Source organism: Diabrotica virgifera, chromosome 6, assembly GCF_917563875.1.
Source record: "Diabrotica virgifera virgifera chromosome 6, PGI_DIABVI_V3a".
Taxonomy (NCBI): domain Eukaryota; kingdom Metazoa; phylum Arthropoda; class Insecta; order Coleoptera; family Chrysomelidae; genus Diabrotica; species Diabrotica virgifera.
In genome coordinates, this window is record NC_065448.1 from 239,442,967 (window position 1) to 239,470,768 (window position 27,802).

General features: G+C 32.3%; 2 protein-coding genes across 4 annotated transcripts in view; one reads left to right on the forward strand and one right to left on the reverse strand.

The window, feature by feature from the left end:
• LOC126886795 (glutathione S-transferase-like) overlaps positions 1–27,802 on the forward strand; it is a 135,258-nt gene that overhangs the window by 72,217 nt on the left and 35,239 nt on the right. The window contains exon 1 of one of the 3 annotated variants that reach the window (XM_050653855.1): positions 10,564–10,701. The exons of the other annotated variants lie outside the window; for them this stretch is intronic. The gene's annotated coding sequence lies outside the window, so the exon portion shown is untranslated. Of the gene's footprint in view, positions 1–10,563; positions 10,702–27,802 lie in introns of those variants that run through there. 3 annotated transcript variants of the gene reach the window in all.
• Positions 9,577–21,335, reverse strand: LOC126886798 (glutathione S-transferase-like). The gene is made up of 4 exons (XM_050653863.1): positions 21,110–21,335; positions 19,772–19,939; positions 19,492–19,628; positions 9,577–9,853 (listed from the first exon to the last, which is right to left on the reverse strand). Exons 1-4 carry the CDS (start codon positions 21,243–21,245, stop codon positions 9,665–9,667), a joined length of 630 nt encoding a protein of 209 aa, XP_050509820.1. The 5' UTR covers positions 21,246–21,335; the 3' UTR covers positions 9,577–9,664.

Consider the following 27,802-nt stretch of genomic DNA (forward strand, 5'->3'; position numbering starts at 1 on the left):
TACAGAGTGATCAAAACTTTTTTCTGTAAAACTTACCTAAAATACATTTAATAATAAGCTTCAACAATAATAATTGTTCAACCAAAAAATTTTTTTAGCTTTTATACAATATGTCTGCGTAACTTGGAACCTATTAATAACTTTTTTAATATCAGTTTTACGAAAAAAAGTTATTCTTTATAAAATACTCTGCATCGTATATAACATAAGATGCAACCATCAAGTATCAAATTTTGTTAATTTTGTACGAGGTATTTTAAAAAATATGAATTTCACTCAAGAGCAAAGTACCTTTATATTTCACAATATCGAAAATTTTTATAAAGAAAAGTTGTTTGGAATTAAAAACTATGTTCTAATACGTAATTATATCCTTCCTATATTTTCACTTATTATTTAAGATAACTGTTTTATTATTAATTTTATGAAGAAAGTTATTCGTCATAAATAGCTGTGCATGGTCTAACACTTAATATGCAAATATAAAATATTATATTTTATCAATATTAAAAGACTAAGTTTTCACTCTAATGGCATATAACATATCCCACCAGAATGAAAACAATGGGAACCTTCTCTGGTTACACCTCCGAGGCTTCTACAATTTGCAAGCCATACGGATGCTGAGACTAAGGAAGATGAGGGAATTCTACAATTTACAATTCACGTCACATCTGCTCAGCGCGGTAAAGTTCCAACGAGACTGGTTCCCTTCATACTCCACACAGAGTAAATGTAAATCAAAAATGAATAACCATTTTCAATTTCGTTGCAAAACGAAAATACAGCCGAACCATATTCCAGTCCAATCAGAGAGTGCTGCAAGCACCTCTACCGGTTTCGAAACTTATTAGTCTCTCATCAGGAGGCACATATGCTGCTCTCTCATCAGGAGGCACATATGCTATGTCTTTTGCTAGCAGTTGCCGCTAGGGCATCTATGCCATTTCGTTCGTTGCAATTCGGGACTGCACGCTGGGGTTTGTTTTGGTTGGATCAGGGAGAGCAGCATATGTGCCTCCTGATGAGAGACTAATAAGTTTCGAAACCGGTAGAGGTGCTTGCAGCACTCTCTGATTGGACTGGAATATGGTTCGGCTGTATTTTCGTTTTGCAACGAAATTGAAAATGGTTATTCATTTTTATCAATATTATTCTCATTGTTTCGGACAAGACTGTTTGAATTGTCCCGTTTTAAATGAACAAGAAATTGAAGAAAGCGAAGATGTCAGCGTAGTTGGAGGTGATATTGAAGAGATAGATTTTGAATAATTTGTTCTTTCTTTCTAATACATTTTAATTTTTAATATTATTGTGAAAATTATTTGTTTATCTTTTTTTTAAGAATGAAATTCCATATTTTTTTGATTGGATTCTACTTGTTTTTCATTTAAATATCCGCCATTTTGGATCCGCCATTTTGAAATTTAAATTTTTAATCTTTAATTCAGATTCAAGACAATAAATGTTTTAGAAAAATGTTATTTTTTATGTTCTTTTTAGAAAATCCGCATTTTGGATCCGCCATTTTATAGTTTATAATGTTAACATTTAAGTTAGGTTTATCAAAGCTCTCAGAAATAAATATATGTAGAAATAAATACATTTTGTAAAGAAATTATGATTTTATAACTATTTTTAAGTTATCCTCCATTTTGGATCTGCCATTTTATAATTTAAATTATCAAAATTTGATTCAGGTTCAGCAACCTCTCAAAAATATCCACATATATGTAAACAAACACGTTTTATAAAAAAAATAGGATTTTACAACTATATTTTAAGGATTTTTAGGAAAAAATCCGCCATTTTGAATCCGCCATTTTGAATTTGCAAATTGTAATGTCAGATTCGGGTTCAGCATAATCAAAACTAAAATAGAAACATTTTTTATCAAAATAAAATGTTGAATTCACCCATATTCTTAACATTATTTATACAAAATAATTGTTATTGTTTAAACAATTAATAAACAATTAGCGGCGAAATTTGTGAGTAGAACTTTTTACTTTAACATATTTATAAACTAACAAAAAAAGTTTTAGAAAAATATAACCTTGTTTGATTTTTTCCGAAACATTGTATCTTTTCGTTCTAATTGCACTCCCCTATAAAACAATATGGCTTGATGGAGTCCAGAAGGCAATGCCAGAGAGATATTTGACATTCTCAGTCATCGTCCCGGCACAGGAGCGCGTGCGCGAAAACTATTTGCAATTTTAAATCTCAACAATTTGTTAGGTTATCAAATTATTGGTTACATACAATAAGAAATAATTGCTTTTTTTTTACTAGTCTATTATAATTAATGGGTTGCCAGAGTCGTAGCTAGCCAATATTATTCAGACTAGGTGTATTATTTACTTTTCTGACGATAAAATTAAAAATACCCTCTCTATTATAATAATTATTTACCTATACCTTGGTAGAAGAATAATATTTCAAATTAATTTTGACACATTTGAACATTTTTTGAACTGTATGGATGTATGTATTTTTAAAATGGTCTATCTATTCTTACACTTTTGTTTTGAACGTCAACATGTTATGAAAACGATAACATCGAGGAAAGCTGGGAAAAACTCAAAAGTAACATAATTAACAGAGCAACAGAATCACTTAGAGAGAGGAAAGTAACGAATACCAATATATCAAAAAAGAAAACCCCATGGTTTCGAGAGGAAGTGAAGATAAAATGTGAAGAAAAGAAGAAAGCCTTTTTACAATACAGAACACAACAAACACAACAGGCATACAACCACTATAAAAGAATTAGAAACGAAACAAACACTCTAGTCAGACAAATAAAAAGAGAACACTGGGAGAGTTTCTCAAAACAGATGGAACACGACTTCTACGGAACACAAAAGGAAATATGGAGAATGATCAGAGGACAAAGAAAAGAGATGAACGAACTAATAAAAACGAAACACATTCAGAAGGAAACTTGGGCAGACTATTTTCGATCTCTGTTTGATAAAGATAACGATAACGAACCACCAACATCTGAAGTGACAACAAACGAAGAAACAAATATTGAAGAAGCAGAGGTAACGGAAGGATTAAGGAAATTAAAAAATAGAAAGTCACCACTAGATGACAGAATATCGAATGAACTCCTAAAGTATGGAGGACAAGACCTGACCAAACAATTATTAAAACTAATCCAAAAAATAATAGAACAAAACAGAATACCACAAGAATGGAGATCAAGCATCCTGATACCTCTCTTCAAAAAGGGAGAAAAATCTGGACCCGGAGAATTACAGAGGAATTAATTTATTAAACACAACACTAAAATTAACGATTAAAGTAATAACAAACAAACTGAATAAAATTATAACATTAGCAGAAGAACAACAAGGGAAGATCATGCACCGAAGCTATATTTATAATGAGGCAGATTCAAGAAAAATCGTTAGAATACAACAAACCGTCATACTTATGTTTCGTGGACATTAAGAAGGCATTCGACAGGGTCAAATTAAAGGACGTTATCCATTTATTGTACGCAAGAGAGGTACCTCTAGGAATAATTAAAACGATCGAAAATATCTACCAGAACAACACAATAAAAGTAAAAGTAGATGAAGAACTAACTGACCCAATTGAAGCTGGCAATGGGATAAGACAAGGAGATTCCCTGAGACCTCTGTTGTTCAACCTGATCATGGACGAAATAATAAAAAAAGTAAGAACAAAAAAAGGATACCAAATGGGGGAAAAACAACTTAAAATAATCTGCTATGCAGACAACGCAATACTAATCTCTCAAAGTGAAGATGATTTACAACGTATGCTGCACGAATTTAATATAACCGCTAGAAAATTTAACATGTTAATTTCCCCAAAAATGACTAAATGTATGGTTATAACAGCAGATCTAATAAGGTGTAAATTAGAGCTGGAGGGTCAAATAATAGAACAAGTCATGGAGTTTAAATATATAGGCATCACTTTATGCAGCTACGGAAAGCTCGAAACAGAAGTGGAAGATCAGATGAATATAGCAGACAACCGCAGGCAGCCTGAATGAAACAATATGGAGAAATAAATACATCGGAAAAGAAGTGAAAGGCAGAATTTACAAAACAGTCATCAGACCAATAATGACATACACGGCAGAAACACGACCTGATACAGAAAGGACAAAAAGAATGCTAGAAACAGCAGAGATGAAAACATTGCGAAAAATCGATGGTAAGACGATGTGGGATAGAGCTAGAAGTGCAGATATACGAAGGAGATGCAAAGTGGACAACATTAATAACTGGGTGAAATGCAGAAGAGTAGAATCGAACGACCACATAAGCCGAATGACAACAAATAGAGTAGTAAGGACGGCGAGAGACGGTTCCCCAATAGGAAGACGATCAGTGGGAAGACCACGAAAAAGATGGAATGACAATTTACTGGAGGCACATTGAAAAACAGACAGAGTAATGTCTATATAAAAAAAAGAAGAAGAAGACATATGAATACGACAATGGTTTTTGAAATAGTAATATATAAGAATAGGAAGACTAAGATATACAGGACATCTGGCAAGATCACAGCATAACAACCCTCCTAGACGAATTTTATGTCACAACCTGTGGGAAGTAGAAATAGGGGTAGGCCAAAACTTAGATGGAAGGATGGTGTAAGGTGTAGATGAGGATGGGAGAAAAATAGGCGCAGCAAACTGGCAACGGTTGGTAATGGATAGGACTGACTGGCGTAATAGACTTGGGAAGGTCGAGGCTCTTTCATAGGGCTGTAGCACCATTGATGATGAATATCATAGTAATTATTTATAATAAAAGAAAATTTTAAATAATTTACCCTTTATTATTAATATAAGGCGGACACATTTAGAAATGTGTTAGTTCTATTTAACACTAATTAAATAGATTTTATAAATTTTGTCAATATTAAAAATAAATTAACGCGTTAATACGTTTAGTAATTCTGCTAATTGAGTCAAGTAAATTTAATATTCATCGTGGAAGTGCTAAAGGAACAAACTTTCTTGTTAATATGCAACTTATAAAACAACAATCTAATTGAATCTAATGAGAATTTGTCGAGGGCCGACAGACGTGAATGGAGACTAGAAATCGGAAGATGCAGGATGCTATAAACCGGACATTACATACAGATCTTGTTTATTGTTGTCTACAGTTGATTTATAGAAATCTTCAATTTCGTCTCATTTTGCTATGGGTGCATGCCAATTCATTTCAGCTAAATCTGCCTCCATTATGTTACTACACATTGTTATCTCTTTACTAAGTGTGGCTTTCTTGTTTGTATTAGTCTTGTGTTCAAAGTAGTTAAATAGGTGCTAAGTTGTTTGATAGTTTCATTATAACTACTGAAAGCTGATTTTGCAGGCAGTGCAGAAGATTATTCTAGTAGTTTCTCATTATTTTCTGCAACGCAGTTTCATGATTAAGTCAACATCCTTCTTCTTCTTTAAGTGCCGTCTACCAATAAGATGTTTGATATCATCATCACTATGTTTACTCTATCCACTGCTGTTCTGAATAATTCTCTAAAACTGTATTTAAACCAGTCCCTTAAATTTTTCGACCATGTTACTCTCCTTCTTCCTATACTCTTTTCTCCTCTTATGTTTCTTTGTATTATCAGTCTTAGCATTTCATAGAGCTGTCCCTATCCCCTCATTACGTGTCCCAAATTTTGTAACTGTCTTATTTTTATTGTGTTTATTATTTCGTATTCTTTGCCCATTTCTCACAATACTTTCGTATTCGTTTTCTTCTATGTCCGTGCTATTTTAAGAATTCTTATGTAACGCCACATTTCAAATGACAGTAGCTTACTTATATATGTTGTTGCTTCAATGTCTAGCTTTCAAGTTCATACTGCAGTATCGAAAACACATAGCTACTCAGAGCTGTTACTCTCAGTTTTAATCTAAGGTCTTTATTTCAGAGAATTGGTTTCATTTTTACAATCGCATTTCTTATTATTTCTAGTCTGAACCTTATTTCTACTGTTGGTACATTATTTTTGGAATCTGGGTTCCCAGGTATTTGTATATACAACATTAGAAATGTGTAACATCAAGCCTGCGAGGAATTATCCCCCAGAATTGAGTAAATAATGAGTTGGTGCCTCATGCCATATTCTTAATCATCCACCGGTGCTTGTTTGGTAAGCATATGTTGACACATATCCCAGCAAACAGACCGACGTGTTATTGACGTGAATTTTGGGTATATTTGTCACCAATATACGTAAATTGCTTACGTGAATTTCACGTGAAAATTTGGTTGGAATGTCACATTGAAAATACGTCTTTAAATTACGTGAATAACTCGTCTTCAATAGACGTGTTATCTACCTTAAATAGCAATAAAATGTTTCGGGAAATACACGTTGTAAACACGTGTTGATTAACGTATCTTTTAGGAAACGTATATATTAGTTTTCACGTGAAAGATACTTTCTCGGTTCACGTAAATAATTCGACCTTAATTAACTTATGAATCAGGTAATAGTTATCCTATGATAAAAAAAAACAAGCATATAAAGTATTAACAATGTATGTATTTATTTAGTAGAATTTAGAGACTTTAAAATATTTGTCTTGTATAATTATTATACAAGATAATGCAAAAAAATGGCACCGACCTAAAGACACATTAAAAAATATGCAAACACAACACAGGTCACTATTTATTTCGAGGAGGACACTTCTTGTTTTTCTAATTGCACCATCGGCACTTCAACCCTCGAGCAGTGAGGTAAACGTTAATACGAAAGACATTATTATAAATAAGCCCGCCTAAAATAAAACTCTTCACGTTTCACTTTTTGTTGTGGTTGTGAGAAATGTGATGGAAATGTGAGAAGCTGAAATTAGAGCTTATGATCATCGTTTATAAAAATCGATTATTTTTAAATTACAGGTAAACTATTCTACTTAGTTTAAATTAGTATTACATATTTTCTTTTTGTTTTTAAATTTCTTCTACTATTATAACTAATTGGTCTTACTAAAAATCTATTTAAATACCAGAATAATATAAAAAAAATAATCATATCGAAACGTATTATTCGATAAATCGATTAATTTAGTTTTCGAACCAACTATGTTAGTCACGCGATGGTATTATTTAAAGGAGGAGAAAGTCTTGGTAGTACGTCATCACCGCGCGCGATTTGGAAATTAGACTCAATATTATTTTAGCTCCTGTGATATTTTTAAAGAAAAAAATAGCAAAAATAGAAATCAAGGTTGGATTGAAATAGTTATGCTAAATGATTTTAAAAGCGAAATCATAAACTTTTTGTTTCAATATTGGTAGTATGTATTTACATTACTAGGGAGCGGATTTTATGCTAAATGCATATTGCATGCATATTTCGCATATTTGAGAACTTTACTAAATTTTGCATATTTTTAAAGAAACATGCATATTTTGTGCCTATTTAAAAACATTTAAGTCCAAAAAAAAATTTTAAATATTTTAATTCAACACAAAATATTTCCTCGCACAGGCTGTCGTATGTGTATATGAAGGGCTTAATGTGAAACAATGACAAGCCACACATGATTTCAAAACAAGTTAGTGTTATTCTTGGTTAAAGTAATAGTATAACAAGCCACTAACAAATTATCTCAGCCCTTCGTTATTAGATGGCCCGATAAATCTATGGTCACACTACTGCATAGGTCTAGTTTGTCTCTAGTATCTACTCGACATAATGACAAGCCACATCAAAATGGCGAACATGGGCGGAAGCAATTCGGATAATTATTGAGTTCTGATGATTCTAGCAAGAAAAATAGTAAAGTTGACTTGACATTCGATGACAGTGACCGTAACCCTGACTATGTACGATCTAGAAGTGACTCAAGTAATGAAAATACAGCGATATGTAATTTTTTCCTAACATTATTACCATTCAAGATTAATGTAGTGGCTTATGACGTGGCTTGTTATATTATTGCATTTGGTTGTAGGATAATGAACAAGATCCGTCAATAAAAAGGACAAAACCAAATACACCCGTCAAAAATTCCAACAAGTTGATGGAGACAAAGAAATAAACACTGTTTAACACGTATAGGGTTGAAACCACCACGAACTCAGTCAATAATAGAAAATTCTGAATCTACATAAAATTTGGGTATTTATTATTAATGGAATAATGTAACATGCCACATTTTTTTTTAAATGCCACTGTTTTTTCTCGAGTTTCAAGTAATTTTATTAATATTGTTGTCAACTATGATCTCATAAAGGGCATAATGCATGGAAATATCTAAACTAAAACAATAAAAGTTGTTACTGGATTTTTTAATATTATTTTTAACATTCAAAGTCAAATATCTCACTTTTACCTTTTTGAGGCTTGTCATTGTTTCACATTAAGCCCTTCATATATATTAATTCGAGAACTACCTGAAGAGAGACGACTCATTCACTGCCTTTCATTTTTTCTTAGAAAATACCCGATCTTTACACAAAGTACTTACTAGTGCTTATAGTACGCCGTTATAAAATGATTGTAGGTTGTAGTGATGAAGGATGGTTTATCCGGAAATCCGAATTTTATTTACTATTATTGTATTTAGTAGGTACCTATAATTCTGGTAATTCTTTTAAATCCTCTATTGTTAAGAGAATTTACACCTTTAACCATAGTTTTACGATTTTCTAATGGAAATTAACAAGTTATTTTAAATAGTTTTTCAAGTTATAAAAATATTTTATCTGATCAAAGAATATGTTTCCTCGTAAAGAATTTGGAAAGACACACTGTAGAGAATTATAATCGAAGATAATTTATAGTGATATTGTTGTTTTATTTTAAATAGGTAAATTGGTAGCAGTTTTTGTAAAAACTGTGAATAAATTGCATATATAAAAAAAATGATTTTATTTGAAAGATAATAAATAAGATTGCCACCCCCCCCTATAAAAGAACCCCCTAGAATAGAATAGAACAGAAAATTTGTGGTTTCTCGAATTGCGCATTTTTTGAATTTTTGTGCATATCTTGCGCATATTTCGTAATTTTTTACCGCATATATATGCGCATATTTCATCAAAATTGATCGCATATAAATCCGCTCCCTATACATTACTTTTACGTGAAATACATCTAATTTTTCGACGTCCATAAAACACAGTGAGTAAAAATCAAGCGATAGGTATTTAACAAACACCGTTGTAAAATTTTGTTTTCTAAAATATTTCTCAAAATTTAACCAAAGGAAGTTATTTCTGTTTCTTGATTATTACGTGAAATAAACGTTCCTTTGCGATGTAATCGACGTTCACACCTACTATACAAAACATATTATATATACTAGATTCGTCATTATGATTTTATATTATTCTAATGTCAAACATGTATAAAGGAAGCACTAATATATAGGTGAATGATTTGGCACTGAAATACGTTTTTTTCCCGTCATAAATCACCGAGTTACGTATTCGTTGAAATTTGCCGTAAAAACGTAATCATCACGTAACTGGGCTCAAGTCTGTTTGCTGGGATCCTTTACATTCTTCGGCATACTTAGGCATATCCTTGGCTAAATAAAAAAATCTATAATTTTTCATTTTTTATTATTTTATATAAATATAAATTTTAAATTAACTAAAATTAATTATAAAATCCCAACGCATATAAACAAATTCTAAAGATCTTGTTTCAAATCATATCCTTGTGATGTTGGTCTATTTTTGATCCACTTGTTGATACCTTTTGCTGCTAAAACGTTCTTCTTTACTCTCTGTAAATTAGGATACGCAGATACTGCTTCTTTACCTGCAACGTTGACTAGTAATTCATAGACGCAAACGAATAAAATATCAGCCCATGATAGCTGAAAACAAATAAAGATTAACATTAAGATTAGCATTGTGTTTTATTTAAGAAATAAAAACAAAAACCTATTTCTTTTTTCCAGATAAGTTTTTAATCATTTGCAAGTGCCTTCACTGCAAGTTGCAAATTTCTTGGAACTGAAGAAACCAGTGGCGGCCCGTGAGGTAGTGCCATAGAGCCATGGCACTACCTTGCTAACTATGCAGAAACATATTTTTTATCTTAAAAACATCTTAATGCCTGTTAATTTTTTTTGTGATTATTTCTGTGTAGCGCAATGCACATCTAACCACCGACTCTGGCCACCCACAGCTGACCGGATAAGGGATGAAGATCATGAAAATCCCGGTGCCGAAAGGTATAGTGGCACGCCAGAAAAGAGAAAGATTTATGAGCATCCTATGTAAGTGACAGAGATAGAGCGGTATTGCACTTTTAATATACGTTTAAATTGGACTATCCATGCCAGGCTCGAAATCTCGAAAAGTAGATCGTAAGATACAATGTTTTAGATCTATTTCTATAGTTTCTTTACGCGTTCGCTTGACGCTATTGTGTTTATTATCTACTACTGTATTGTATATTTGTGTTTATACTCTACTATATTTTTTAATTTGTAATTATTAGTTAGTGCGTTGTGATCGTGGGTGTCGTAGGTATAAAAATAATATTTTGATTATTTTCTACGTTTAATTTATTTATTGACAATCAATCAAATTAGTATATTAAAAAACTCTTTTGGTGGTTTTTCGTTAGAAAAAAAACTTCAAAATAAAGAACTCGCTCGGCCTTTACCCGATTTAAAAATTGAAAAACAAAGTGGAAATGGACAAAAACTTCGCTGTCGTAAGTTTAATAAAACTATTTATGATAAAAATAGCTGGTTGTGTGGTTGCGAACAAACTAATAAACTGTTCTGTTTTGTATGCGTTTTGTTTGAAGGTGACGAGATATGCGATGCAGTTTTGTTGCGAATAAAAACAAGGTTTACCTTCTCCGGACATTTAGTTGCTTCTCATTTATTTATGTCAGAGAAGTTTTCTGCTTATAAGGATAAGTTCCCCGAATCATTTCTTAATGAAACATGCACACAATTTTTATTTTTAAACAAAACTCGGCTTAAAACTTAATTACAAAATAATTATATCAGCGAGACGAATTAAGTACTACCTCTGGGGCTGTTCCGTTATCAGTTTTATTAAATGATGAAGTTTTAAAATGTACATTTAAAGAAACTGTGAAACTTTTAAGTATATTAATAACCATTCCCATGTCAACATCTGAAGTAGAACGTTGTTTTTCAATGCTAAAACGAATTAAGACATTCCTCAGAAATACCATGAAGGAAGAACGACTAAGTGCTTTAGGTATGCTGTCTGCAGAAAGACATTTGGTAAATGGCATTGACAATTTTAATAATAAAGTCATTGAAAACTTTGCCACCAAAAAAGAAAGAAGGATGGACTTCACATATCGTAAACTTTAACAGTGATATTAAATAACTTTGTGCGTGTGTGTAAATAATAGAATAGTGTTATTTTTATAATTTTCTAAATAGGCTCTAGAGACCAAATCGTAACAACAAACTTCAAGTACATCAGCAGTGGTAGGAAGAATGAAAGATTGACAGCATAGGATTAAAGGACGTGGTGGTCGGATGAGTGCGAGAGACGGAAGCTGATGCGTGATGACGAGCGACTGAGAATCGGGCAAAAGAAGGACATCGGGGAGAAATCATGCCCTAACGGGCGATTCCACCCTGATACCCTAGTATGAGAGGGGTGGGGTTTAGCTGGTCCCGGCCACATCGGAGTTACGGAGGGCAGGGAGGTCCGATTTAGGGCCAAACTGGTCGACGTGACACTGATGAGGTTTCAGCTAAGGAACCCAGCACTGTTGGAAATGTTTACTTCCGACGTCTGTTTGCAGATTCCCCACCTAGTGATGAAAAAAAAAGTACATCAGCAGTAAATACTGGTGGTAAGTTGAGTTTTTTTATTGTTAATTACTTAATTTACGGAACTGTTTTGATAAATTTTGGTCAATTTCTTGGCATCCCAAAAATAGTAATATAGGATAAAAATATCTGCACCTATTTTTTTTAAATTTTTATTTTATATCCTTTTTGACAATATCGTGAAACCGTCACTAAAATTTTAGGCAGCTACCCGGATTCTGGCACTACCTTCCTAAAGTTGTACGAGCCGCCACTGGAAGAAACAGAAATTCAAAGAAGAATAGTAGAGGGGAACAAAGTTTCTTTTTTCACTCGCCCATGTTTTCTACTTCAAAAACATGCACTGGAGATCGAAAATATGTATCTTAGGGGAGTGCATACAGATTTTCACTTCGGAAAAAATCATACAAGATAGAATTTTTTGTAATTTCACTAAAAAATGTTTAATAAACAACATATCAAAAAGTTCTACTCGAGAAGTGGGTGCTTCATTTTTTATTAAACAAACTGCGAAATTCGATACCTTATTTATATAAAGAAATTTTATCTACTCTATGTCATATTATGTTTCAGTTTTTAGTTTGTGAAAACTGTCATTATAAATAGCAGTGCGTGAAGGATTTAAAGTGTGCGTGAAGTAGGGATGGCGGTTTTTGACAAAACACCGGTTTTCGGTTATACCGGTTTTTTTTTTGCTTACGGTTTAACCTGGCGGTTATAACCGGCCAAAAAAACCGGTTTTCCCAAAAACCGGTTTTCGGTTTTTTTAATCCAATAAGTTACAATGTTACATTTACGATGCACTTTAGTTTGCGATACTCCACTCGACTCGATACTCGATATCAATATGATCAAAATTAGTACTATCGAAAGAACATCAATATCAATATAAATAAACCACAATTTTTAATAAAACCATTTTATTCGATTAATTATTGTATTTATTTATTATTATATATTGATTAACGATATTATTAAATATGATATAGCGTAAGATTAATATATACATATTGCAATAATATACAATTTAACCCAACCATTTCAACTTATAAAAAATTTCGTAGACTGTTTCAAATGGGATTTAAAAAAAATAATATCAACATAAATATTTTACTTAAAAATAAATTGCATAATGCAATTTATCTTTTATTTTTACTACCATCAAAAAAATTTATCATGTATTTCTTTTACCACGTTTGTATATTTGTATAATAGGTACATTTTAACTCATTTAATACTTCCTGTATGGGTGTATCGTTTTGAAAACGGAGGAAAATCCTTGGAGATTTGTATTCGTAATCGGTAATTCGATATTGATAGTCAGAACATTATTTTTGGTAATCAGAAAAAGTCATTCACCCACTTTCAATGTCAAGAGTCAAGTGTGACAAATAGACGATGTTTCCGTCTACTTCAACCAGATCACTTCTTATGTAAATATTATGATTACAAATACCTTTTCAACGAAATATTATAATAAAACCTAATTGTTCCTGGCTGATGTGAGTTTGCACTTTCAGTTTGGTTCTGTATTTATAAAATAAAATTTGAATTATGGTTGTGTTTGGAATAATTACTTGAGACTAATAATTTTGATTGGGATCCAAAATAATACCTAACCTAATCCTAATCACCGTAAAAACCTAATAACCGGTTTTTACTTTAAAAAGAAAAAACCGGTTATAACCGGGGCAAAAAACAACCGGTAAAACCGGTTATTGCGAAGTAAAAAAACCGGTTTTAAGTTAAAACCGGTAGGTTTTTCCCATCCCTTGCGTGAAGTAATAATGTATTTTAAATGGGATTTACTTTTTCGCACTGTTTTAACCTTCGCGTTGTCATGGTGACAATCCTTAACTTTCGCGTTGTCATGGTGATGACAATATTTATGAGCAATGAATTACAACAAAAGTTTTGACAGTTTTGTGGTTTGAAAGTAGTTAGAATTTTTAAATGTCAAAATTCTAAAAATTGTAGAATAGCAATTAATTCCAGTGACGAAGAGTTACAGCTTTTTTATTTGTTTATCGTAGATAACATATTGTATGAAACTGTGCGTGAAATACTTTTTGCGAACTTACGCGATTTATAGCACTCGCTCCGTTGTCGCTCGTGCTCTAAAAATCGCGTGCGTTCGCAAAAAGCATACTTCACGAACTGTTTCATAAATAACTATTCTAAAATTAAATCTGTATCTTCTATAATTTTTTATTCATAACGCTAAAGTCACCCTTCTCACAAACATTGGCGCACTGTAAACTAGCGTACAACCAAGTGCACGGTTGAGTTATTTTAATGTAATTCTTTAACTGATCGGTCAAATGAAATTTTATAAATTGGACATTAAAGAAAAATAATTAAGCTATCTTATGGTTATAATCGAAAGAAATAAAATATCTGGACATAAGTACGGTGTGGAGCCTTACATGAATTTTGTTTAAAAATGATTTAAAAATGTTTAACTAACACAATTTTTCTTATAAAACTCTCAATTTTGCACAACTTACTTTTCAAGCAACTTACTAAATGATGTTTCATTCAAAAAAAATCTCAAAAATTTAATTTAAATGATATGACGTCTCAAAAAATGTAATTTTTGAAATCTTCGTAGTTTTATAGAATTACCACCACTTTAAGACGATATTACTCAAGTTTGAACAGATTTATTACAGTTTTATAAGTGCTTTTTTAAAGCTTAGGATGTAATCTTTAAAATTCACTGAATTATTTTACTTTAGAAATTAAATAAACTATTTCTTTTTGAGAAAATTAAGAAAGATAACAAAAATGTAATACAAAAACCGAAAATTACCAGCTAAAAAAATGTTTATACAAAGTGATCAAAACTTTTTTCTGTAAAAATTACCTAAAATACATTTAACAATAAGCTTTAACAATAATAAATGTTCAGCAAAAAAAATTTTTTTTCTGCTCTTATACAGTATGTCTGCGTAACTTGCAACCTATTGATAACTTTTTTATTATCAGTTTTACGAAAAAAAGTTATTCTTTGTAAAATACTCTGCATCATATATAATCTAAGAAGCAATCATCAAATATCAAATGTAATTAATTTTATACGAGGTATGTCAAAAAATATGAATTTCACTCAAGAGTAAAGTATTTTTACATTTCACAATATCGAAAATTTTTATTAAGAAAAGTTGTTTGGAATTAAAAAATTTGTTTTAATGTTGAATTACATCCTTCTAATTAAAATATTGTGAATAATAAAGGCACTTAAGAACTCTTAAGAAAAATTAATATTTTATACATATATTCTGATGGTTGTATCTTAGATTTTAGACCAAGGAGAGCATTTTATGAAGAATAACTTTTTTTTGTAAAAGTGGTAAAAAAATAGTTATCATAATTGAAATAAAATGATGATGAGTAGGTATCCGTAATTTGAGAAAAAATTAAAAAAATTTTTTTTTGACTAGTATGATGTAATTGTATATTTAAACATATAGGTCTGGATCCCGCGTATGAAAAAAAAGTTGATTAATAGCAAGCTGAAAATTTGTTAATAGCTTAAGGGTGTCTAGTCGAATAAACTTTGATATGTGTGAACACTGGAACAGGGGTAGTTTTAATTGTGGAACAGGTTAAAAATTTGGAACGGTCACAGCACGAAAACGGCACATTTATTTTGTCCGACAGAACAGACTTAAACTCTTCGAACAGAGATTAAACTCTCATGCAAAAATCAGACTGCTATTTATCACCAATGGGCGTTTAAATGAGTGGAACATGTAGAATATGTCAAATGACAGGAATTATGACAGGTAATAAATAGCAGTCTGATTTTTTCATGAGAGTTTAATCTCTGTTCGGAGAGTTTAAGTCTGTTCTGTCGGACAAAATAAATGTGCCGTTTTCGTGTTGTGACCGTTTCAAATTTTTAACCTGTTCCACAATTAAAACTACCCCTGTTTCAGTGTTCCCATATATCAAAGTTTATTCGACTAGACACCCTTAAGCTATTAACAAATTTTCAGCTTGCTATTAATCAACTTTTTTTTCATACGCGGGATCCAGACCTAATAGTTTTTAATTTCAAACAACTTTTCACAATATCATTTTTTGATATTCTGGAATATAAAGGTACTTTACTCTTTAACGAAATTCATATTTTTGACATAACTCGTATAAAATTGATAAAATTTGATATACGATGGTTGACTTTTAGATTTTTGACTATCCAGAGCATTTTATGAGGAATAACTTTTTCGTAAAATTGATAATAAAAAAGTTTTCCATGTGGTTCATAGCTACGCAGTAGGGATGGCGGTTTTTGAGCAAACACCGGTTTTCGGTTATACCGGTTTAACCTAGCGGCTATAACCGGCCAAAAAAACCGGTTTTTGGAAAAACCGGTTTTCGGTTTTTTTAATTCAATTGGTTACAAAGTTACATTTACAATACACTTTAGTTTGCGATACTCCATTCGACTCGATATCAATATGATCAAAATTAGTACTATCGAAAGAACATGTATTACTTTTAACACGTTTGTATATTTGTTGAATAGGAAATTTTTTTTTACATTTTAACTCATTTAATACTTCCTGTATGAGTGTATCGTTTTGAAAACGTAACGAAATTCTTGGAGATTCGTATTCGTAATCAGTAATTCGGTATTCATAGTCAGAGCATTATTTTTGGTAATCAGAAAAAGTCATTCACCCACTTTCAATGTCAAGAGTTAAGTGTGAAAAATAGATGATGTTTGCGTCTAATTCAACCAGATCACTTCTTATGTAAATATTATGATTACAAATACCTTTTCAAGGAAATATTATAATAAAACTTAATAATTGTTTCTGGCTGATGTGAGATTGCACTTTAAGTTTGCTTCTGTATTTTATAAAATAAAATAAAATTTGAATTATGGTTTTGTTTGGAATAATTACTAGAGAATAATAACTATGATTGGGATCCGAAATAATACCTAACCTAATCCTAATCACCGTAAAAACCTAATAATCGGTTTTTATTTTAAAAAGCAAAACCGTTTATAACCGAGACAAAAAAAGAACCGGTAAAACCGGTTATTGCGAAGTAAAAAAACCGGTTTTAGGTTTAAACCGGTAGGTTTTTCCCATCCCTACTACGCAGACATACTGTATAAGAGCTTCTGTATAAGAATTTTCAAATTACAATGCCATATTCGGATTCAGCATAATCAAAAACAAAATAGAAACATATTTGATTAAAGTAAAATGATGAATTTAACGATATTTTTAAAATTATTTATACAAAACAATTGTTATTGTTTAAACAATTAATAAACAATTACCGGCCAAATCTGCGAGTAGAACTTTTTACTTTAACAAGTATATAAACTAACAAAAATAGTTTTAGAAAAATATAAGCTTGTTTGAATTTTTCCGAAACAATCCATGTTTTCGTCCTAATTGCACTCCCCTGTCTACAAAACTGTTATCAGGCCAAAATTATCTTATGGATGCGAGACGTGGCTGAAGACATAAAATACAAAAAGAAATCTGGAAGTCTTTGAAAGAAATGTCATAAGGAAGATACAACTATGGACTCTACCAACCCTATAAAGAGGCACCAATCTCAGCATTCGTTAAACTTCAGAGGCTTCGATAGGTTAGTCATGTAATGAAAATGGATGCCGAAATGTGGGTGTATAGATGATGAAAGATTGCCGAAAAGAGCTCCAGATAGTAAAATGCAGGACACAACACCAAAAGGAAAATTTGGGAGGATGAAGTGGCAGCAGATTCGCAAAGTTTGTTAGACGTGAGAACCTGAAGAAGATCGACGCGGCACCAGCATAGTTGGAGGTATAGTTTGGAGAATACCAAGGCTCGATTTGAATTATAGTGCCTTTTTAGAGAAGTAGTTTCACACTAGGTATACAGACCTAATAGCCAATATATATAAAGATGCCACAACAACAATTAAAGTATACGAAGGAACACAATCAATTCAAATAAATAGAGGCGTAAGACAGGGTGACACAATATCACCGAAACTTTTCAATCAGGTTCTGGAAGATATCTTTAAAAGATTAGAATGGGAAGAAAAAGGTATAAAAATTTGTGGACAACGCTTGAACCATCTAAGGTACGCCGATGACATCGTATTGATAACCGATAAAAAAGAAGAATTGTTTGAAATGATGAAAGAACTGGACATAGAAGCCGGAAAGATAGGCCTTAATATGAATTACAGCAAGACCAAAATCATAACAAATACAGATGAGGACATCACAATGAGGATCGGACAAGATGAAATAGAACAAGTTCACGATTATATATATCTGGGTCAAATTATAAAACTTAACAAGGAAAACCAAACAGCAGAGATCAAAAGACGAGTTAGACTGGCATGGGCGGCATTTGGAAAACTAAGCTACATCCTTAAAAACAAAAGATATCCACAACATCTTAAGACCAAGGTATACAATCAATGCGTACTCCCTGTTCTCACTTATGGTTCACAAACGTGGACGTTTACAAAAGCAAAGATGGACAAGATCATAAAGACGCAAAGAGCAATGGAAAGGCAAATGTTGCACATAAAACTATTGGATAAAAAGAGAAACGAGTGGATAAGAGAGAAAACCAAAGTTAGGGATGTTAGACAAGAAGTTGCAAAGTTGAAATGGAGATTTGCCGGACACACTATAAGACAAAAGGAAGACCGATGGAACAAAATTCTCATAAATTGGAGACCGTGGCAATATAATCGAAGCAGAGGAAGATCACAAATGAGATGGGCAGATGATGTCAAGAAGCACGTTGGCTCTAGGTGGATAACTGTAGCGACAGACAGGGAAGAATGGAAAAGGATTGGGGAGGCCTATGTCCAAAGATGGACCGAAGAAGGCTAATTAGATAGATAGAGTTTCACACTATGTTGTTTCGATTCGTGTTTGAAAAATAACGTTGTTTTTTCTTTACCTACGAGCAATACAAAATATATACCTATGAATAGGGTTACCATACGTCCGGATTTCGTCCGGACAGTCCGGATTTGAAAGACATGTCCGGATTGGCGTCCGGATATGAGAAATGTCCGGATTTTTTTCTTTATTAAAAAAATATTTAAAAAAACATATTTAACAAATTACTCGAAGATCTCAAAAATGCAAATTTTATTACGGTTACAATTAATAGTTAAAACAGAAACGAAATCAAACTGACTTCGGTATATGTTCGTTTTTTTAAGCAAAATGAAGGTGTCAACGTGAAACTTTTATTGTTTGATGAACTTTTGGGTGAAACATCTGATCTTTTAGTAGAACATGTTTTAAAATGTATTAAAAAGTACACTATTGATTCAAAAATAGTTTGCCTTTGTGCTGATAATACCAATACTAACTTTGGGGGTGTCAAAAGGCAAGGGCGAGGATATTTTTTTTCCTTGGACTACCCCTGTCCGGATTTGGCCTTAATAAATTATGGTAACCCTACCTATGAATGAAGTGTAATCCTAATATATTACATAATACAAATATGTGTAAATCGTATACTAAAATCAATATGATATCGTAACAAAATATCCAGTTAGAGATAAATCGAAAATTTAATAGATAAGAAAAGAGGGAAAAAGAGAAACTGGTTAACCATGTATCTATAAAAACTTCCTAGATGCACCGAAATGAAAAACAATATTTGAAGTATTTACAAAAACATACTTACTCTGTCAAAAGCTATATATCCATTGTGTTTTTTGGCATAGTCTTCTAACTGTCCAAAATAAGTGGGTATACTTTTTTTCAAATTTTCAAGTGCTTCCTTTTTCTTTGCATCACTTCCAAACATAGATTCAAAGCCAACTGTAAAAAAGAGTATTCAGATAGTACAATCATAATAAGGCTATTCTAATTATGAAATGTAATCAAAAAGAAATATTTTATTATGTTTTGGAATACTGTGAATAATCTAGAATTAATGCTGCAATACAAATATAAATACTCACGTTTTTGTAAATCTAATAGAGTTTCCACTGCAACATCTAGTGCTAGATTTTCCTTAGCGTCTTTCCCATCTAGTTTCACTAGGGATGCTACGTGTCTGCAGATTGCAATAGTTTGAGGGATTGCTTTGCCATCAATCTCCAATACTGGAAGTTGTCCAAGAGGAGTAGCTAAAATATTACAGACATAAATTTTAATACACTAGGAAACGATACTGTCATTGACAGTTATTGAACAGTAGAGTTTATTTTCCTGTATTCATAATAATTATCACCTTAAGAACGCATTTAACAGGGTGAAATTAAAGGAAGTTATCCATTTATTGTACGCAAGAGAGGTACCTCTAGGAATAATTAAAGCGAACCAAAATATCTACCAGAACAACACAATAAAAGTAATAGTAGAAGAAGAGCTAACTGACCCAATTGAAGCTGGAAATAAGACAAGGGATTCCTTAAGTGCTCTATTGTTCAACCTGATCATGGATGAAATAATAAAAAAAGTAAGAACTAAAAAAGAATACCAAATTTAAGAAAAATAACTTAAAATAATCTGTTAATACTAATCTCCCAAAGTGAAGGTGATTTTCAATGTATGCTGTATATCCCCAAAAAAGACCTAATGCATGATTGTAACAGCAAATCTACTGAGATGTAAATTAGAGCTGGAGGGTCAGATAACAGAACAAGTCATGGAATTCAAATACCTAGGCGTCACACTATCTAGCTACGGAAAGCTCGTAACAGAAGTGAAAGATCAAATCGAAAAATAAATGAAAGGCAGAATTTACAAAACAGTCATCAGACCAATAATGACATAATCAGCAGAAACACGATCTGACACAGAGAGGACAAAAAGAATGCTAGAAACAGCAGAGATGAAAACCCTTCTAAGAATCGATGGTAAGACACTACGGGATAGAGATAGAAGCTATACGACGGAGATACAAGGTGGACAACCTAATAACCGGCAAAATGCAGAAGAGTATGGATGAATGGAACGACCACATAAGCCGAATGACAACAGATAGAGTATGAAGGACGGCGAGAGACCTTTCTCAATAGCAGGGGCGTCATTTGATAGGGTCCCTCTTTGATTAAAAATTTACAAAAAATACATCAATTTTCATCATTACATCATATATAATGTATTGTATATATAATGCTTGCACCCCCCCCCCCCCCCAATCAAAATTTCAAATGACGCCCCTGCCCAATAGGAAGATGATCAGTGGGAAGACAACGAAGAGGATGGAATGACAACTTACTGGAGACACATTAAAAAAACAGACAGAGTTATGTCTACATAAAAAGAAGAAGATAGTAATAAAAATTACTTACTAGATTTAATTTTTGGCCAATCCCCAAACTGGATACGTTTATCCTCAAATGGAATTTCTCCATAGTTAAATAGCATCCTAATCGGTTCAGCCCTTGCGGTGAGGTCAAAATAGGTAAGTTTATACGTATGTGCCATTTTTGTTTAATTAAATTTCTCAACAACAATTACCAACTTTACGATATAAATATGTAGAAGGAGACACCAGTATAAAATGATTTTGTTTTACCATGATCAACCTTTTATATTTATATAATGTGTTATCTCATCTACTATGTAGTTAATTACAATGCTATAAACATGATCCATCCTAATGTTTACTATATTGTGTGTTGCATATTCATTCAATGATCATGCAATTTAATCTAATGGGTTTAATCACGAATGACAAATGACTCAGCAATATATTAAACATTATATAAAGACAAGCTGTACCGAAATGATGAATTGGAAAAAATAATTAACTGTAAAATTGACAGTTACAATACCACTTTTCGAATAAAACTTTTATTGATGTATGTTTGTAAATGATTCATAAAATTGGTGACATTTTTCTTCTAAAATTTATCTACGCCTTTAAAATTTACATTTATAGGTATGTTCAGCATAACTGATTTATTTACAGCAACATGCAGACTTTTATTATTAAAACTTAATATATTTATACAGAGTGTACAGAAACTCTCGTGACAAACGAAGACAGGAGATCCATCAGATTATTTTAAGACAATTTAACCCAGTTCACCTAGTCCGAAAATGCTTCCTAGGGAAGCTAGAGCTCTTTGAAGATGGCGTCTTTTAATTAGTTTTTAATACTTCCAAAACGCTTCTATTTAGAGAAACGAAAGCTTGTACCCTTTTTGATCTTCCAGATATAAATCGATTTTATCAATTGCGAATTTCTAGCACTGGTCACAGGCGTCCGTTTTAGATGCCTGTGACTCTTACAACAAACAAATTTCAAAAACAAACACAACTTCACAAACAAATACATTTCGACAAAATTTCAACTACCTAGTTTTATAACGAATTTTCATAAAACTCCAGAGATGACGTAGATATCGGGCACCAGGTAACTAGTACAGCATCGCCGGAGCAAAATTCGTGTTCAGCGACGTCAAAAACCCCGGGATAATAAGTTTCAACGATTTTCATAATGAATTTCCATAAAACTCCAGGAGACGTCGTGCATGAAAATTGAAATCATTTTCATAATTATTTTCTGAGTTGTGAATTTTTATTTTTTAAACATATTGAGATGCACTTTGGCAAATGCATTTTTTGCCTACAAAACAGCAATTTTCATTTGTCCCTCATACCCAAAAGGTTCATAACGATCCGTTTTACTTTAAAAAAGTTAGAGGTGTAATGCTTTATTTCCTCGTCTATAGATATACGATATAGGTACACAATGTTACATTTTACTTTTAATTATTCTTTTTTTTTTTTCTCTTTTCTCTAAAATACCGTATATTTGCTGTGTCATTTTAGATGTAACAATTCATTGACATTCTGCAGTGTCATTGTATGATTATGCGACAGATTAAGCAGATAAGTTAATATTTGGCCAAGGTCTAAGTGCAAAATCATTATTATACTGGTGTCACCTTCTATTCATATCGTAGGTCAGGTTGTTGCTGTTGATAATGTTATTATTACCGAAAATGGCACATACAGTGAGCACGTAAAGGTTGGAATAAATTAATTATCTCGGGAATGGACGATTTTGGAAAAAAATCCCGAAACAGGTAAATTTTTATTTTTAAATTGCGACTTTTTGGCATATGTATCATACTAGTAACGTCACCCATCTAGGCGTGATGACGACATCTATAATTTTTTTAAATGAGAATAAGAGTCATGTTATAGCTCATTTGAAACGTAATTTAATTCTCTATTCAGTTATATAAACATTAACATAATTATTTATACAGGGTGTCCAAAAAAATTTTTTTTGGATTAAATTTATTGACTTAAAAGGAAAAGTGTGTGTAATTTATTTAACTCAAAATACGTTTGACTGCTATCAGAAAACAAGAAATAATGTTTATTTGACAAATAAATATTGTTTTTTGCTTAAATTCAATATTAAACCCGCCACCCACTCTCATCTTAACAGTTTAAATATTTAATTTAAGCAAAAAAGCAATGATTATTTTTCAAATAAACATTTTTTTTCTATTTTCTGAGAGCAGTAAAATGTATTTTGAACTAAATAAATTACATGCATTCTTCTTTTTAGTTCAATAAATTTAATTAAACAAAATTTTTTTTGGACAACCTGTATAAATAATTATGTAAATGTTTATATTACTAAATAAAGAATTAAATTTCCTTTCAAATGAGCTATCACACGATCCCTATTCCCATTTAAAAAAATCATCGATGACGTCATCACGCCCAGATGGGTGACGTCACTAGTATGATATATATGCCAAAAAGTCGTAATTTAAAAATAAAAAACGACCTGTTTCGGGATTTTTTTCCAAAATCGTATATTCTCGAGAAAATGAATTTATTCCAACCTTTACTTGCTCACTGTATATAAAACTTACATATTTTGACCCAACCGCAAGGGCTGAACCGATTAGGTTGCTTCTTCTTCTTAAAGTGCCTATCCGTTCTGGATGTTAACGATCATCATGGCTATTTTGACTTTGTTTACCGCAGCGCGGAACAGTTCACTGGTAGTCGTGTTATACCGCTTTCGTAAATTTTGAAGCCAGGAAATGCGTCTTCTTCCCGGTCCCCTTTTACCATTTACCTTCCCTTGGAGAATCAGTTGGAGAAGGCCGTAACGTTCTTGATTTCTCATTATATGTCCTAGATATTCTAATTTTTTTGTTTTGATGGTTATGAGAATTTCACACTCTTTCCCCATTCTACGCAGGACTTCCACATGGGTAATTCGGTCAACCCAGGATATACGTAAGATGCGCCTATAACACCACATTTCGAAAGCTTCGAGCCGATTCATAGATGCAACAGTTAGTGTCCATGCTTCCATTCCGTAGAGCAGAACTGAGAATATGTAGCATTTTAACAGACCGTATTTTGTTTTTAATGATATGTCTCGACTGTTGAAAATGGGTCTCATTCTAACGTATGCTGCTTTCGCTTTTATTATTCGCTGTTTAATTTCTGTCGAGTGGTCCCATTGGCTATATAAATTCATGCCCAGATATGTATATTGCTCAACTCTTTCGATATTCTGTTGGTTGTTTTTAAGTTGAGCGTTTAGTATTGGTTTTTTACTAATTGTCATAAATTTGATCTTCTTTATGTTTAAAGCTAGTCCGTATCTGTTGCTGACTTCTGTTATACGATTTGTTAATATCTGTAAATCATTCAGATTATCGGCAAAATCTATGGTGTCATCTGCATATCTAATGTTATTCAACCATTCACCACTTATTAATACTCCCTTCGCACAACCGTCTATGTAAAGCTTCCTTAAATACCCATTCAGAGTAAATATTGAATAGTAGTGGAGATAAAATACAGCCCTGTCGTACTCCTCGTTCTATTGTAATTTTATCAGTCAACTGGTCTTCTATTTTGATTTTGGCCGTTTGATTGTAATAAATGTTTCTGATAATTCTCAGATCTTTGTTGTCAATTCCAATTTCTTGCATTAGAGTTATTAATTTGTCAAGTTTTTACTCGGTCAAATGCTTTCTGGTAATCTATAAAGCATACGTATATCACAATTTACATCCCTGCATCTCTGAAATAGCACTTGTAGAGCAAAAAGAGCTTCCCGTGTTCCCAGAGCATCACGAAATCCGAATTGTATTCTTGTTAGTTGTTCCTCGCACTTTGTATATAGTCTTTTGTGAATGACGTTTAGAAATGTTTTAAGTAAATGGCTCATAAGGCTTATAATTCTATAGTCTTCGCACTTTCTCGCATTGGGTTTTTTGGAAGATTTATAAAAGTTGATTCTAGCCATTTTTGGGGAATTATGCCGGTCATATATATTGTTAAATATATTTGTCAACCATTTTATGCCGTCGTAGTCCATAAGTTTTAAGAGTTCGGAATGAAAATTATCAGGGCCTACTGCTTTACCATATTTGGTAATTTTGATGGCATACTTTACTTCTTCGACTGTAAGTGGAGGTCCAGATTCGCAATTGGTGTTTGTTGTGATGCCACTGTTACTTCGTATATCTTCAAAATTTTTTCCACTACATATTTAATCCAAATATCCCTTATTTGCTCTATTTCCAATACTATGTTTCCCTGATTATCTGTCAGAAATCCAGTGTTCTTGTGTTTATATAAGCCTGCAGCTTCTTTGATCTTTTTATGGAGGTTAAACGAATCATGTTTTTGTTGTAATGACTCTATCTCTGTACATTTTGAGCTTAACCAATTTTCTTTTGCTATTTTAATAGCCCTTTTTATTTCGTTATTTATTTTCTTGTAGTTATTCTTATTATCTTTAGCCTTTCTTCTGTCTTCCATCATACATAGAATCTCCTCTGTCATCCATTCTTTTTTCTTTGTTCTTTCAGGTCTTAAGTATTTCTCTGACATTTCTTGACTTACTTTGTGTATCTTTTCTAGTTCTACCTCTGGGCTATCTATTTCTGTATGAACCCACGTTTCTTCTTAGGTTGTTAACTTTAGCAAATACAGGATCAATATTTTCCATACTTTACCGGAACAAAGGAATAAATCGATTTTTAAATACAGCACCTAGAGACTTACAACTTTTTGCATTGTGTTCAGGATGATGCCAGGAAAAAAATTTACCGTAGAAAAATGCATAAACATGTCAAAATAAGCATATTAAGGGCTAGATCTTGTTACTCGGGAGATTTTGGGGTCGCTGAACATGACTTCGCCATCAGAACCGACCTTCGGAACATCTGGTTCCCAGGGTCACTGGTAAGGCACGTCAACGTCTGTAGTTTCGAGGGTTACCGGCATTCAATTGATGCAAATAGTTAGTCGGGCGGTTTTTGGGGTTTTTGGAAACAAATACGCCATCAGAACTGACACCTGAAACCTGGTGTCTAGGTTCACGTCATCTTCCGGAGTTTAAGGGATTTCGGCACTTAGTTGATGCAAACAGATTATTTAGGACTACTGATCACTGATCACGAATACGCAATCAGAGGTGACCCCCGGAGGCATCTAAACATTCCGTATATGTATTTGGCACCTAGGAGTTTTCTATTGGTTCCTTGCGGCATGCGGTCATATTTCAACCAATAAGCGGCGAGGTGCCAAACGCATATACGGAATGTTATTCGGTGTGAAATTCATATACGGAATGTTAAATATTCGTAGACGGAAAAGGATAACTTTTTATTAGTCAGTTAAAAGGAGATTCATTTTAAAATACTTGTTAATGTATTATTAAATAAAAATAAAACAATTATTATAGCATGTGGAATGATATTTGGTCCGAAATTCATATACGGAATGTTAAATATTCGTAGGCGAAAAAAGATGACTTTTTATTAGTCAGTTAAAAGGAGATTGATTTTAAAATACTTGTTAATGCATTATTAAATAAAAATAAAACAACTATAGTATTTGGAATGATATTTGATGTGAAATTCATATGCGGAATGTTAATTATTCGTAGACTAAAAAAGACGACTTTTTATTAAGTCAGTTAAAGAAGACTGATCTTAAAATATTTTGTTAATGTATTATTAAATAAAAATAAAACAAGTATAGCATATGGAATGTTATTTGGTGCGAAATTTATATACGGAATGTTAAATGTTCGTAGATCAAAACAGACGACTATTTCGTCTGGTAGCACACAGCCCTAAACTTCAACAGAAATAACAGAATTGAATAGCTGAAACATAAACCTAAACATATTATACAACACGTGCAAGTCATTAAAATTTCTGCGAAAGCGAAATAGTCAAATAAAGAAATAATAATATCTCTCAAATCTATACCACTCCATTTATAAATTTCGCTTCAAATAACATTCCATATAGGTAATAATTGTTTTATTTTCTTTAATATACATTAACAAAATATTTTAAAATCAGTCTTCTTTAATTGACTTAATAAAAAGTCGTCTTTTTTAGTCAACGAATATTTAACATTCACCATACGAATGTCATACCAAATAACATTTCAAATACTATAATTGTTTTATTTTTATTTAATAATGCATTCATAAGTATTCTAAAATCAATCTCCTTTTAACTGACTAATAAAAAGTTATCTTTTTCCGTCTACGAATATTTAACATTCCGTATATGAATTTCGCACCGAATAACATTCCGTATATGCGATTGGCACCTCGCCGCGTATTGGTTGAAATATGACCGCGTGCTGCAAAGAACCAATAGAAAACTCCTAGGTACCAAATACATATACGGAATGTTTAGATGCCCCCCGAAGCACCTGGTGTCCAAGGTTCCTGCTAAGGCATGTTATCTTCTGGAGTTTGGAGGGGTTTTGGTAATCAGGTGCATCGAGGGTCGGTTCTGATGGCGTATTCTTGTTCAGTGACCCCAAAAACCCACGAGTAATCTGTTTGCATCAATTTAGTGCCGAAAACCCTTGAAACTTCACAGATCACGTGTCTAAGCAGTGAACCTGGGCACTAGGTGTTCCGATGGTGGGTTTTGATGGCGTATTCGTCTTCAGCGACCCCAAAAACCCTTAAGTAGCTGCCACACCATTATGAATAACAATTTTAATTTTTTATT

Coding starts and splice junctions, on each gene's coding strand:
- LOC126886798 (XM_050653863.1), bottom strand. CDS start 21,245: ATGGCACATACGTATAAACTTACCTATTTTGACCTCACCGCAAGGGCT. Junction 19,940..21,109: donor TTGGCCAAAAATTAAATCTA/GTAAGTAATTTT, acceptor GTAATATTTTAG/CTACTCCTCTTGGACAACTT. Junction 19,629..19,771: donor TCTATTAGATTTACAAAAAC/GTGAGTATTTAT, acceptor TCTTTTTTACAG/TTGGCTTTGAATCTATGTTT.